This window comes from Bos taurus, chromosome 6 (genome assembly GCF_002263795.3).
Source record: "Bos taurus isolate L1 Dominette 01449 registration number 42190680 breed Hereford chromosome 6, ARS-UCD2.0, whole genome shotgun sequence".
Lineage (NCBI taxonomy): Eukaryota > Metazoa > Chordata > Mammalia > Artiodactyla > Bovidae > Bos > Bos taurus.
Genome location: NC_037333.1, coordinates 96227577 through 96241473, shown reverse-complemented (window position 1 = coordinate 96241473; position 13897 = coordinate 96227577). Strand labels below are relative to the sequence as shown.

Here is a 13897-nt window from a genome sequence, read left to right as displayed (position 1 = left end):
CTCCAAACACCCTGGGCCTGTCAGTCCAAGCCCTGGAGTTTGCCTCTCCCTCATTGTTTGCCTCTGAAACCCTCCATCTCCGCAACTCCTGAATGCCTCCATTGTCCAGACAGGCTGCCGGAAATGGGAGTCTGTTCTAGGGCCAGGAGCTCCGTTCCTCCAAATCCAAGTAATAACTTAATAGCCTCTGGCCTCCAGCAAACACCCTCTTCTGCGGGCTTTGTGAGCAGGAAAGCACACACAGGGAGCGGACGTCACAGCACTCCTTGTTCCTCAGTCAGGTGCTTTCTCAGCCCGTGTGTTTACCGAGCACTGAGGCTTTATAGAGCCCTTCACCCCGAAAGAATTTAACACAAAGGGGCAAAAATGAATGGCATCAGACTTCCAGTGAACGCTGAGGAGCTGGCATTAAATCTCCTGATATATATATGCATCTATGAACTTACACAGTGCTTCCCTGGTGGCTCAGTGGTAAAGAATCCGCCTGCAGTGCAGGAGACTCTGGTTTGATCCCTGAGTTGGGAAGATCCACTGGTGAAAGGAATGGTAACCCACTCCAGTATTCTTGCCTGAGAAATCCCATGGACAGAGGAGCCTGGCGGGCTACAGTCCATGGGTTGCAAACAATCAGACATGACTTAGTGACTAAACAAGAACATAAACACACACACACACACACACGTACACACACAGATAGTTTAATTCTAGGCTTCTCTTAGGTTTCAGGTTTTCAACTTCTGTTTTGGTTATCTTCTAATATGCCCAATGCTAGTCCAATATTTCTTAAGCATTATGTAATTCTTCCCCACCAACTTTGAAGGTGCATGTTTCCACCTTAGGATGATACTTGACTGGGAGGATAAAGCACTTTAAAGCTCAACCCCTCTCCCTGCCTTCCTAACCAAATGTGAAGGCATAAGATCTAAACACAGCAGCCAGAGACTTGACTTTAGGCATAGATTGGAGCCTTTGATTCACGTATTTCATGGTACTTTATTGGACACGATTGCTACTCAAAAAATATGCATTCGTGTGCTGTTCAAAAGCAGTGTACTTCTTGATGAGTTCTGAGATTGTTTCAGAATCTAACCTGGGTTAAAACTTGCCTGCTTCTTCATAACTGTGAAAGCCTCATGCCTATTAAAGTTTGCTTTTCTTTGGGACTGCCTATTACTGACACCGTGTTTCTTCCTTTCTTATTCATTTTAGGAAAGCATGCCTCAGACTCCTCCCTTTTCTGCCATGTTTGACAGCAGTGGTTACAACCGAAACCTCTATCAGTCTGCAGAGGACAGCTGTGGGGGGTTGTATTACCATGACAACAACCTCCTCTCCGGGTCTCTGGAAGCGCTCATCCAGCACTTGGTACCCAATGTGGATTATTATCCGGATGTAAGTATTCACATGTTTCTGAAACACATCCTTGGTATCCAGCAGAAATTACAATAGAGTAGGAGAATCCCAGGGACGGGGGAGCCTGGTGGGCTGCCGTCTATGAGGTCACACAGAGTCGGACACAACTGATGTGACTTAGCAGCAGCAGCAGACAGGGACCCTGGATGCTCCAGAATTATATCTGGGTTGCTAAGAATTTTTCTAACAAGAAGTTGCATGTTGATTATTGAGTGCTTTGAGACCCAGTTGAGCCTGGATACAATAGTTCTGCATATTAGTTTTCTTTTCAGGATTGGCATCACAGTGTAGACGGTCAGAGACCATCTAAATAACTGTAAGGTTTGACTCGTGCGTGTACCATGATCCTTAAATAGAAATGCCAGAGAACCTTGGATGCTCCTCAAATGTTTAGTGCCTTTTTGGTTTCCAAGACCATCACTATGTTGAGAAAGGTTAAGTGACACAGGGAAGCTTCCTAGAAAAGAGAACACGAGTTACATTCAAGATGCAATTCTTTGTAGCCTGGACATCAGATAATATGCTTGCTTATGTTTTCCTTTGATCCCTGACATTTGTATAGGTAATCCTTTCTAATTCAGGAAATCCATTTATATTTTCTCAGTCTTTAGAGCAATTCCAAGAGACTCAGAGAGGAAAAAAATTGAAATTTGGGATTCGGTTGGCACATGGTCTCACGCTCGACATCAGCAATCAAACCCGGGTTTTCTATTTCTAGAGCAAGTGATGTTTCTCCCCACTTCCTTTGTGCTGTGGCTGACCCCGTTTCTCAACAGCTGCTTGTTGATAAAGATTTCATGAAAATATCCAGACACTGGATTCAAATCCTTTTATAAATGTAATAATGACCTTGGCGTGCAAACGATAGTCTGTGCTTGCCACTGGAGTTCACCATAGTGTTTGTTACTGAGTTATCTCCCTCTGTGTGTGATTTGTTACATAGCATTTTCAAATATGTTGCCACACAGGGAAAACTTGTAATCAAAAGTAAAAGGCGTCCCTTGTTCAGCCCTGTAAGTGTTTATGAGCCATAAAAGGGTGCCTCAGGGGGAGAAAAAACCCATGGAATTTTTCTTTTTATTGGGAGTCTGAAGCTATTATAACAAATAAGCATTACTTCATTACTGGCTTCTTGGGAGACAGTGTGCTTAAAGAAAAGTATATAGTGTGATATTATGTTTTATCAAATTGCTTAGCCTTTGAGCAAGTAAACAGATGACTTGAACGCCTGTCTTTGAATGTTCTGACAAGCACACAAATGCCCCAGTGTGTAATACTGGACCCACTGGAGAATCCTTGAACTGATGTGGGTTGGGTGGTTTTTTGTTTTTTAATTTCCATTGGGTTACCATAATATTTGGACACAGAACAAGATTCTGTATGGGTGGTGTATGTAAGTTAGATTGATCTCCATGGGCTGAATTTCATTCTTCTTTACTGGGCTGAGTTATATGTCCTGGTATGCAGGCTCCCAGAGGGTAGATATAAAAATGTGGTGTGAATAATTTAGTAGCTCAACTTATCCTGTACTTCTGTTATTTTTAGTATGGTTTAAGGGAAAAGATGTACCAGAAGGTAAAGGAGAAATCCATCTTGTTTTCCTACTAGTAAGCATCACTTTTGAAACTACAGCATTTTCACTTTGATCAGGAGAACTTGATATATGATGTATCAGGTTTAGGGAAGATACTAGTTTCAGATGTAGGCTCTAACCATGATAACTTTTTTTTTTCTCTTGCCACAGAGAACGTACATATTTACCTTCCTGTTGAGTTCTCGGTTATTTATGCATCCGTATGAGCTAATGGCCAAAGTTTGCCACTTATGTGTTGAGCACCAGAGACTAAGTGATCCCAACAGTGATAAGGTAATGATATATTTTGAACTTTACTTTTTTTCTATTGGGTTTGGTAGCATTATGGCTTAAATCTTGTGAAGTGGGTCTCCTGAAGTAACCGTGGCTTCTCCCTGGGCTGAAGAGTATCATGGCTATGCAAAGGGAATGGGGAATGGTATAAAGAAGAAATATAAGTCCAGTGCCATGGAAGATCCCTAGGTCCTTCCTGAAGTTGGTAGCACTTGACATTGACTTGGGAGAGGGGCACTAGAGCTTCTTTAGCCTCAAAGACTTTGCACTGGAAGTTTGTCAGTAGCATTGTTTGTAATTATTTATTTGATGGATATCACTGAATTCAGTTTGCTTTTCCTCCCTAGAATCAGATAAGAAAAATTGCACCGAAAATTCTTCAGCTCCTGACAGAATGGACAGAAACATTTCCTTATGATTTTCGGGATGAAAGAATGATGAGAAACTTAAAAGATCTGGCTCACCGAATAGCCAGTGGCGAGGAGGTTGGTAACCTAAATTGAGTAGAGTCATTTGGATTTCCAGGCAGGGCCTTAGTTGGGAAGTGGTGCTGACTTGTACACTGGCATCTCCTCTGCTTCCTCTGGGTTTCTGCCTTTGGGCAAGTCCTCTCCACAGAGTACTGTTCTGCTTGGTGTGCCAGACAGAGCTGATTAGACGATCCCACTTCAAAGGGATGTGATCTAAAGTTTTATGTGATTAATTTGGGGGTATGTTCATGTCAGTTCATGCAGAGATTCATGTTGCAAGTATGTTTTCATGTTGTTTTATTGATACCTCTCTTCCTTCCAGAAAAGTTTGATCTAGCAAGTTAGATAAAGAATATCACAGTAGGAGATATAAATACTAATACATATAAAATAACATTTATATATTAACAGATAATAAGGAATATCTGGGAATATCTGGGAATACTAAATCGGAAATAGTTTGTATCATGGAAAGGAGAAAACGAATAGTCTAATATTAAGAACCAGTTGACTAGGACAAGATTGTTGTATTTCACTGTAAATCTCTAGGTAAAAGGAAAACACAGTTGGTTATATAATTTGCACTATCAGAGGAGCAAAACCATATAAATTCTTCAAAGAATTAAATAAAACTTTTTAAAAATGTCCTGCAAGGACTTGGTGAATATGATCATGGAAACTGTTCTGTGTAGTGTTTACAACAAATACTCCTTGGTAAAAACTGCTGCCATTAGATTATTATAAATTAGTAAAGGTAATTCTTTAGGAGTAGAAAAGACAGAGAAAAAAGGATTCAAGTCTTGTGCCCGGGAGTTGATTCAAGGCTAGCACCTAGACTAGGTGGAGATGGAAAATAAGTCTGTTAGATAATCTTTCATAAATATCACGTTCCTCAATTGAGCCTTTGATAAGCACTAACTAGCTATGACAAATTCAAGGTTATCCTCTTTGAAGCAAGCCTGGAGGACTGGTGTTCTGTGTTGAGGCTTGTTGGGCAAGGAGGCCTTTGTAGTTTCCGTGTTGCTGGCGTTGTCCAGGGAACACATTACTTAGGCCCAGATACAACATTCAAAAAAGATAGATGAAGCGTTTGGCAAAGCCAGTGGTGTCTTGTTTCATTTGTCTTAAAATGCATTTTCCCATTATGGATACCCTAACTGGAGAAATCATTCTTTCAGTGATGTGCCGTCAAGATCCTATAACAAGACACCCTATCTATTCTGTCTGCTTCTGGTGAATACATTTTAATACTGTTTCCCCAAACTTAAAAAAATCAGACAAATTTTTCTAAGATTAACACTTGAAAAATGTGCACATGCTTGCCACATTATGTTCTCATGAAAGTGGAATTAATCCTTTTACAGTTCCCCTATGACTTTGTCGAGCTATGGGTTGGGAAGATTCCCTGGAGAAGAAAATGGCAACCCACTCCAGTGTTCTTGCCTGGAGAATTCCATGGACAGAGGAGCATGGTGGGGCAGCAAAGAGTCGGACGCGGCTGAGTGCATAAGCACATATGACTTTATATTGAACACTGGTGCTCAGAACAGCCATAACTGCTACAAGACTGAATGAGTAGTTCCCTGGGTCCTTTTGCAAATTCTGACACTTCTAATCATTTTGCTAGTTTGTGTGTAACAGGTTCTAGCAAGATAGGAATTGGTATGTGCATCACTCATAAAGGCAAAAGTTAGGCATCACTGTTTTTTAGTAAATCTTTTCTTAGAGCGCTAAGCTGCTATGCTGCTTGGCAGAAGCAGGGCTGTCTTGGTGACCTAAGTTTATGACAAGCTGCTCAAAAGATTAGTGGCATCATAAGGACTTTTTCTTGTGTGAGGCTAAGCCCTGAGTCAGGCAGTGCTTCATTTCAGTTAAGTTGTGTTTAGATACTTAAGTTGATATGGCAGTCAGCTTCCTTTTTCTCTATCACCTTTTTAAAAGGTAGAAATGATGCCTTGTTTTTTTCCAAAGGAATACCTTAAAAATCTTTTTCAGATACAGGGCCAAATGGATGGCTTTTTGTCCTTCTTGTCATGGAAGTTCATAAAGGGGATTGCTGCTATCTGTATTGGCCAGATTGGGTCCAATCTCTTTTTAACAGGATCCAGCCATTCAAGAATTGGATGGAACCAAGCAAGGGAGCCAGACAGTCTTGTGCCTGGGCTTCTTCTCAACCCTCCTGTGTTCATAATAAATCCTTGATAAACCCTGACGTCTTCAGAGAGTTTTAAGTGTGAAAAGAGGAGATGAGAAGATAAGCCAAGTGTAACCACAGAGTTGGTTGATTCATCTAGGGCTTGAGTGGAGAGATGTCACCTGCCATGATTCGACTGGGTTTATAGTGAGATGCTATTCCTTCAGCCACTTATATAGCCAGTATTCAGACATGGGTCCATGATTTGGCAGCTGGTTGATTTGAGTGCTTTGGCAAGTTCTCTAAATTCTCTGCTCTTCCTTCATTTCTATCAATCCTAGAAGTAAAGTTTTGTGATTGATGCTCTTTTCCTCGGTCTGTGCTTGGCAGGCCACTTAACCTGTCTTGGGCTGAAGTGTCTTTCCTTGGAGAGATCTTCCCCCACCACCCAGCCATGGTCACTCCCCATTGTTGGCTCTCACCACCAATTTCTTCATAGCACTCCGTGATTAGTAATTACTCTCTTTATGACTTGTTTTCCCCCCATCTAGACTCCATGCTGTGCCCCTTCTTGTCACATAGCACCTTAACTCCTAACCCAGTACCTGGCATTTAATGGGCACCCAGGAGTGTTTGAATGGATGAATGAATGAATGAGTTAACAAACTAATCAATTATTGGAATAGGAAAAAATATTTCCCTCCACTGGAAAAAGGATCTCCCTTCTTGGGAAGGAGTGTGAGCTTGGGTTGGGACTTGTTGCATCTTGCCTGGGACTTTTTTTTTTTGGCAGTCAATGGATCCAGGTGTGCTCCCTATGTAATTTAGTTGAGTTCTGAATCTGCTAGAACAGTTCCACATAATATGACCTAATATGTTTCCTGCCTCAGGATTTGCCCAAAATGAACAGGTTTATTAGGACTTGGCTGCAAGGAACCCGAAATGAAACTGATGATTGAATTACATGACAAATGACTATTGTGGGCAGAATGCAATTTTCTCTTCCTTAAGGGGCTGGTCTTTATTCTATCTTTATTTGCCAGGTAATTACTGACACTGGCATTTGAAGTTATAAAAAAGATTAAGTACATATTTAGCAATCCATGATTCAGGAAGGAAGCATGCTTAATGACACCAAGCTTTGGTTTCTCAAATGGAGTCAAGCGGCAGCAACAAACTTTTCAAAGAGATCACACACGTGCGTATCACACACACATTCCTCTCTGTCACACACACACACACACACACACACACACCTGCATGTGCACCTGTGCACACACTCGTTCCTTGTTACTTGAATGGCTCTTCCCCTGTACCCTGTTGCATACATGTTTTCCTCATATTTTACTGCTTTTTGCTCACTAGCTGAATCCTCCACTGTACATTCCTCTGCCTGTTCCCTAAAAAGCACTTTTTAAGTGCAGAATAAGGATCTTTCACCAAATAGTCTTTGCTGTGTGTCAGAATCACCTGGAGAGCATTTATTATGATATTTGGAACCAAAGACCGCAGAAACCATTTGAAGTTGATGGATTTTTACGTAACTTAAGATTATGAAAGTAGAAGAAGCAAGGGAAATAGGGATGAAGGATTTTTATTTTACTCTTCTTTACTTTCATTGAGGTACAGTTGACATATAACCTTGTATTAGTTTTAAGTGTACAACATAATGATTCATGGCTTATGTACATGGCAAACTGATCACCACAGTGAGTCTGGTTAACATCTGTCACCTTTCATAGTTAAAAAAATTTTATCTTGTGATAACTTTTAAGATCTCTTAGCAACTTTCAAATATGCAATGCAGTATTATTAACTGAAGTCACCATCCTTCCTGGACATTACATCCCCATGACTTATTTTATAACTGGAAGTTCTACCTTTTGACTCCCTCTTACCCATTATGCTCACCCCCCAGCGAAGGATTTAAAATAGCCCTCAATTTGGCCTAAAGTGCTTTGAATTCTGAAGAAAGAGGCACTTTCTTTGAGTGACAAGCATATTATCAAATAGATAGCATCTTCTAAACTGATAACTTTAGTGCTGTGTGGAAGATAGCTGCTTTGAAGGCTCAATTTTTTAAACACTTAGGTATTTCGTTAGTGACTTTAGGGTGATCTGTGAAGGTAGAAGAGGGGAAAAGGTCATCTAATGAACCAGTTTAAAGAACTCAGTGGAATATATACCAGACAAACAGAGAAGAAGAGAAGGAAGGTTGTGTGTGCTTTTTCGCCTTGACTGTATGAGAATTGCTCATTCCCTCCTGTTTGTGATTTTCCTCCATTTAAGTATGAAAACATCTGTTCATTTAAAATTTTGTAAGATGCTCTGGTAAAACAAATTACCACTGTTGAAAAAATAAGATGGTTCTTAGGCTTGTAGGTAAGATGCCATTTAATTTTCAGGTAATTAATCTCAGCAAATGTTATTGTGGTACTTTTTGAAAAGGAGCTGATTAGTTAGTAAAGCATGGATATAGGGTTTTCATCTGGAAATTCACTGGGGCTGTCCCTCTTTGGAAGCTTTAACCTAAGGACCACTCTAGCAATGAATTAGCCTGTATGCCTTTCTTTGATACCAGAGTCACAACTGACTTAGATGGCTAAGTGTTTGGCAATTTTTGGCTGGAAAAGGAAGAATAAAAGAATACCCCTAACTTACATCATGATAACTGCCCCCTAGGGATTGATTGTGGAGTTATTTTTTGGACTTAATAACTATTTTAAAAGTCAAGAGGTTACATTTATCTATAATACGTGCATTGCTTTTAATACTAATTTATCTTAGTGCGTGGCTGTAGCATGATGTAGTCACAAACCAGGCAGCAGCTGGTAGTAGCATTACGGGGAGAATTGCCATGTGAAAGAATTTGATTGTAAACATTAGCGCTGACTCATGAGTGTGACAAAAACAGACATGAGCCGAATGGAGGTCAGATACCAAAAAGGAATATCCAAGGCTCCTTTTGGTGGGGACGCATGTTATATGTAGAAGTCAGGAAGGTGGTTAGGGGCTGAGTAGGAAGTGATGGTGTATTTCTGACAAATAGTTGTTTGTACTTAGACAAATGCGATTGGGAATGTTAGAAGTAGAAAAATCAAGAAGGTGGGCCTAAAGAAAAAGAATTAGGAAAAGGATGCTCTGACTTGAGATCTGTGCATCTTCACCTCCCAGAAGAAAACCAATAGGTTCCTATTTCACTCCAGAGAACATTAGTTGTATGTGGTTCCTATTATATGGAATTCCCTCAGTAGCTCATCTAAAATACCACTGTAGTTGTTTCATGGCCCAACTTGAGTCGCACTCCCAAGAGCAACCCAAGGAAAGAACTAAATCTTGCAGGTCTGAAAAGACACCGTATGTATATGTGTCTTTTAAATTGTTAGAGCAAAACTGACTGCCTCTAACTGCCCTCCACCAAGGTGGCTATCCAGCATCAAAGTAAGAGCATCAAGTGCAGATCTCTTGAGTTTGTGGCGTGGATGCACAGGCAGAGTGAGGAGGTCATCCTTTGCTTGTTTCCTGGCAGACATATCGGAAGAATGTCCAGCAGATGATCCAGTGTCTGATCCGCAAGCTGGCCGCACTCAGCCAGTATGAGGAAGTTCTGGCCAAAATCAGTTCCACGTCGACAGATCGACTCACAGTTCTCAAGACCAAACCACAGTCCATCCAAAGGGACATCATCACTGTCTGCAGTGACCCTTACACGTTGGCCCAGCAGCTGACTCACATAGAGCTGGTGAGGCCGTTGTCATCCTTGTCTTTATAACCCAGACTTGGTTTGCCATGGTAACCAGATAGCATGTTCATTGGCAGTAATGTCAAGGGAGAGGTGAAAATAATCCAAATGGGAGCTAATCTATGAAATAGCGGCAGCATGTTTTGTTTAGATATTTGCGTATGACTGTTTCTGATATTTTGAGAATTCACTTTAAAATAAATACTAAGCAAGAGCGAAGAGGTTATTGACCTTCCTCATGTTACCCCTCTAATGAATTTTTCCATTGCTTGCTCAGCCTTTTACTTTCTAATATATACATTGACCCAAGCAGAAAACTGTCTCTGCTCAGATCTTAAAGATGATGACGGTTTTGAAGGTTAAAGGCTCATTTTACAAGTTGCCTGTTAAAAATGAGGATAGTGGCAGAAATTAATAGACAGAATGGAAAGACCATTCCTTCTCCTTTTCTTCAATACCGCTGAAGCTTGTGTTTCTTCAATAGTGTTGGGTTTGTGTTTCAGGAGAGGCTCAATTACATTGGCCCAGAAGAATTTGTACAAGCCTTTGTGCAGAAGGACCCTTTGGACAATGACAAGGTAATGGGTCTACCCAGAGGTTAGCCCTGAAGTTGGAAATGGAATTCTTTAGTCCATGATAGTGGGTATGAGAGACAGAAATTGGAACAATTTTGTTTTAGGTTTTAAAGATCAGGAAGTTGTTTTTTTAAAATTCATGGTATTGCGATATTTGTTTTATTGTGGTAGTCTGGAGCCAAACCCACAATATCTCTGAGGTATGCCTGCACTTTGTGCACGAGGCTTTTTTTTTTTGATCATCCTACACACCGTGTGGGATCTTAGTTCCTCAACCAGGGATCGAACCCGTGCCCCCTCCAGTGGAAGCACGGAGTCTTAATCTTAACTACTAGATCACCAGGAAACTCCCTCAGAAAGATTTTTTTTTTTTCAGCCATGTCTGATTCATTGCATTTTTATTCTTGAGTGTGGTCTCCAAGTGCCATAACAGTATTCTTACCCTATCACCAACTTTTGTCCTCTCTCTCTCTCTCCTTATTGGGAAATTTAATAAGCAAGTAGATGCAGGCATTTGTAGTGATGAAGGTAGGAGAGAAAGGATAATGGTTTTAGCAGATTAAGTCAGAAAGAAAATACAAGAGGATGCTCTGTTCATGATTCAACAGTAGCAGGGGCGGTAAAGACAGGATGCATGTCCAGTGTGCTAAGGACAGGTCTTTACTGCTCTGCCTCTTGTTTTAAGGTGCATCCCTCATGGCACGTTTGTTGCCTGAGTGCAGCCCATATGGTCAGCAATTGATGGTAGACATGGCTGTAAGGCTGGTGTACACACACATAAGAAACTTTTCCTCGCGTTACCTCCAGGAGTATTAGGCAAAGACTGTATCACCCACTAATGAAAGCTCCTCTTTCAGAGTAGGGGCAGCAGCTGTTTTCCGGCCTTAGAATAGTTTCGCTCAGTACAGGAAGTGAAGATCAGGTTTTGCAATAGAGGCTAGTGGACTTTTTTGTTTGCCTCATTTGGAAGGAAGGAAAGAGGGGTGTAATTAACCTGTTTAAGCTTGGCCTTGAACTCTGAGATGAGCTTAACTTCTTTTTGCTTTTGAACAATATGTCACCCACTCTCCAAAAACCGGGATAGTGTAAACTTCCGCTTTACCTACCTTGGAATATACTAGTTTCTTGCTACACAGTGTTCCAAAATTATCTCCTAGATTTAATCTTAAGAGAAAATTTTCTAGACCTCTATATTCTCAGCTCCTCCATGCTATGTGAATAGCAGTAGGTAGTCACACCCCTATTAATTGGTCAAGATTGTTTTAGAATGCAGCCAATACATATGTATATATATATATTTGGGAATGGTACTTCTGAGGACTGTTCTCACCCAGAGTAATTTAGTTTCCTGGGAGAGAAGGCACTGCCATGAATGCAGCAGAATAGGTTTCTAGATCTTCAGGTTTTCACAGGACTATACTAAGAGACTGATACTTCTGTATTGAGAGTTATGGGCTTCCCCGGTGGCACTAGCGGTAAAGAACCTGCCTGCCAATGCAGGAGATCTTAGACATGCATGTTCGATCCCTGGACCAGGAAGGGAGAAGGGCCTGGAAACCCCCTCCAGTATTCTTGCCTGGGAAATTCCATGGACAGTACAATCCATGAGTGTCACAAAGAGTCGGACAGGACTGAAGTGACATAGCAGACACACACGTGGGAGAGTCAAGACTACTAGGGGTTTGTTCTCTTTTTCCCCTCCCTACTGCCCCGCCATCCTCAAAAGTCTTCCTAATTCATAAACTGAGAATAAAGGCCCATATCTGACAAAAACAAGAGCCTCATACACCCTTTTATCCTCCAACTCATCTGCTCATTTTACTTTCTCAATAGAGTTGCTACAGTGAACGGAAGAAAACACGGAACTTAGAAGCCTACGTGGAATGGTTTAATCGCCTCAGCTACTTGGTTGCTACAGAAATCTGCATGGTGAGAAAATGAATTTTTCTCCCAGCCCTCTATCTTACTTTTTCATACTTCCTTTATATTTGTTGGGCCTACATGTTGGACAACTGCTCTCTTTCTTCTCATTCTGTACAGCCTGTAAAGAAGAAGCATCGAGCAAGGATGATTGAGTATTTCATTGACGTGGCTCGGGAGTGTTTTAACATTGGCAACTTCAATTCCTTGATGGCAATAATCTGTGAGTGTTTTCTGAGAGATATGTTTCCTTTGTTTGTATAGGTTCTGTGAAATGGACCCACTAAGAATTAGCAAATAGTACAGTTTTGTTCATGAAAACTGTACTTATTAATCCAGACTTGTTTCAGAATGATCAGAAAGCTTTAAATATACAAACTGATACAAATATGTTTAATCTTTTATAAGTATATAAGAATTCATGGAATACGTTTAGTTAATCTTCATCTGAATATTTAAAAGATATTTGCCTAAATTAAGGATTTTAGAAAGTGTTTGAGAAGCTTGTGTATCAAGCATTATAGAAACATGATCTGAGAGTAAATCAAATGATTCCACTGGTAAGACAAGAGGTTGGCCTGAGAAACTGGAACATTTTCTAACTACCCGTGTTCCTAGTACTTGTCATCTGCTGACCTCATTAGCCTCACAAGGATTTTTAATGCCAGCGACTATTCATTCAATAAACATAGGGCATGGGGGTAACACTGTATCTTCTTTTTTTTTCTAGTTTATACCTGTTTTCTTGCTATGATTATTGATAATGACTGTTTCATTTAAAAATATCCTGATTTATATGATAAACGATATGGCTATCTTACACATTATAAGTACTCAGTAAATATATGAATATTTACCTGGCTGTTTAGAATCAGGGTCAGTTTGAAGCCAGAGAATCTACTGAATTTAATTTAATAATTTTAATTTTAATAACCCCCCTCATGAATCCCTTTTTCCCTTAAAAAATCTTTTTTCCCCCTCGTCTCCCCCATAAAAATAACTGGTGAATCTTCAGCTTATTGTCTGGCTTACTGCACAAAAATAGTGAACAGAAAAGTCATCTAAATCAGGGACTTCAACGGCCCACAGTCTAGGTAACAGAAGATTACCTAATTTCCCTCTTGTACTATTAAGAAAATGTCAGGGCAATTTATGTCACAGGAGAAAGTATTTGTAATACATCTAGCTGAACACTTGTATTCAAACTCTGTAAACGACCCTACAGAGCAACATGATGTAGACAAATAACCCAGTGAAAACAAAGGCAAAATACATGAGCAGTTCATAAAAGAAGATACGCTGATGGCCAGACAGTATATGAAAAGAAGCTCTACGTCATTAGTCATCAGAAAAATACAAATTAAAGTCAGAATCACAGTGAAATACATTTCACACACTGGAGTAACTGAAATGAACAAGACTGGTTGAACCAAATATTGTGAGGATTATGGACCAAGTAGAATTCTCAGACCTGGGTGGGGTTGTGAAATGGGACAGCTACTTTGGAAAGTCGTTTGGCAAGTTTTTTTTTTTTTTTTTCAAATAAAGCTAACTTCCTTTTACTTAGTAATGAACACTTTTTCAGAATGTACCTTACAATGACTTCTCTGATTTCTCCGTTTCCACTTTCTTTTTCTCGCCTTCCATTGTAATCGGAAGCTGGCATGAACATGAGCCCCGTCTCTCGACTGAAAAAAACTTGGGCCAAAGTGAAGACTGCCAAGTTCGATGTTCTTGAGGTATGTGAAGCGGATCTCTTGCTGTTAAGTAACATTT

At 40.3% G+C, this 13897-nt stretch overlaps 1 protein-coding gene across 2 annotated transcripts in view; it reads left to right on the top strand.

Annotated features, from left to right (window-relative positions):
• Nucleotides 1-13897, top strand: part of RASGEF1B (RasGEF domain family member 1B) — a 660869-nt gene that overhangs the window by 633763 nt on the left and 13209 nt on the right. For both annotated transcript variants that reach the window (XM_024993100.1, NM_001083649.1), the window contains 8 exon segments: nt 1210-1392; nt 3158-3280; nt 3628-3765; nt 9414-9626; nt 10130-10204; nt 12035-12130; nt 12242-12344; nt 13781-13860. In XM_024993100.1, the coding sequence (XP_024848868.1) occupies nt 1210-1392; nt 3158-3280; nt 3628-3765; nt 9414-9626; nt 10130-10204; nt 12035-12130; nt 12242-12344; nt 13781-13860 (1011 nt within the window).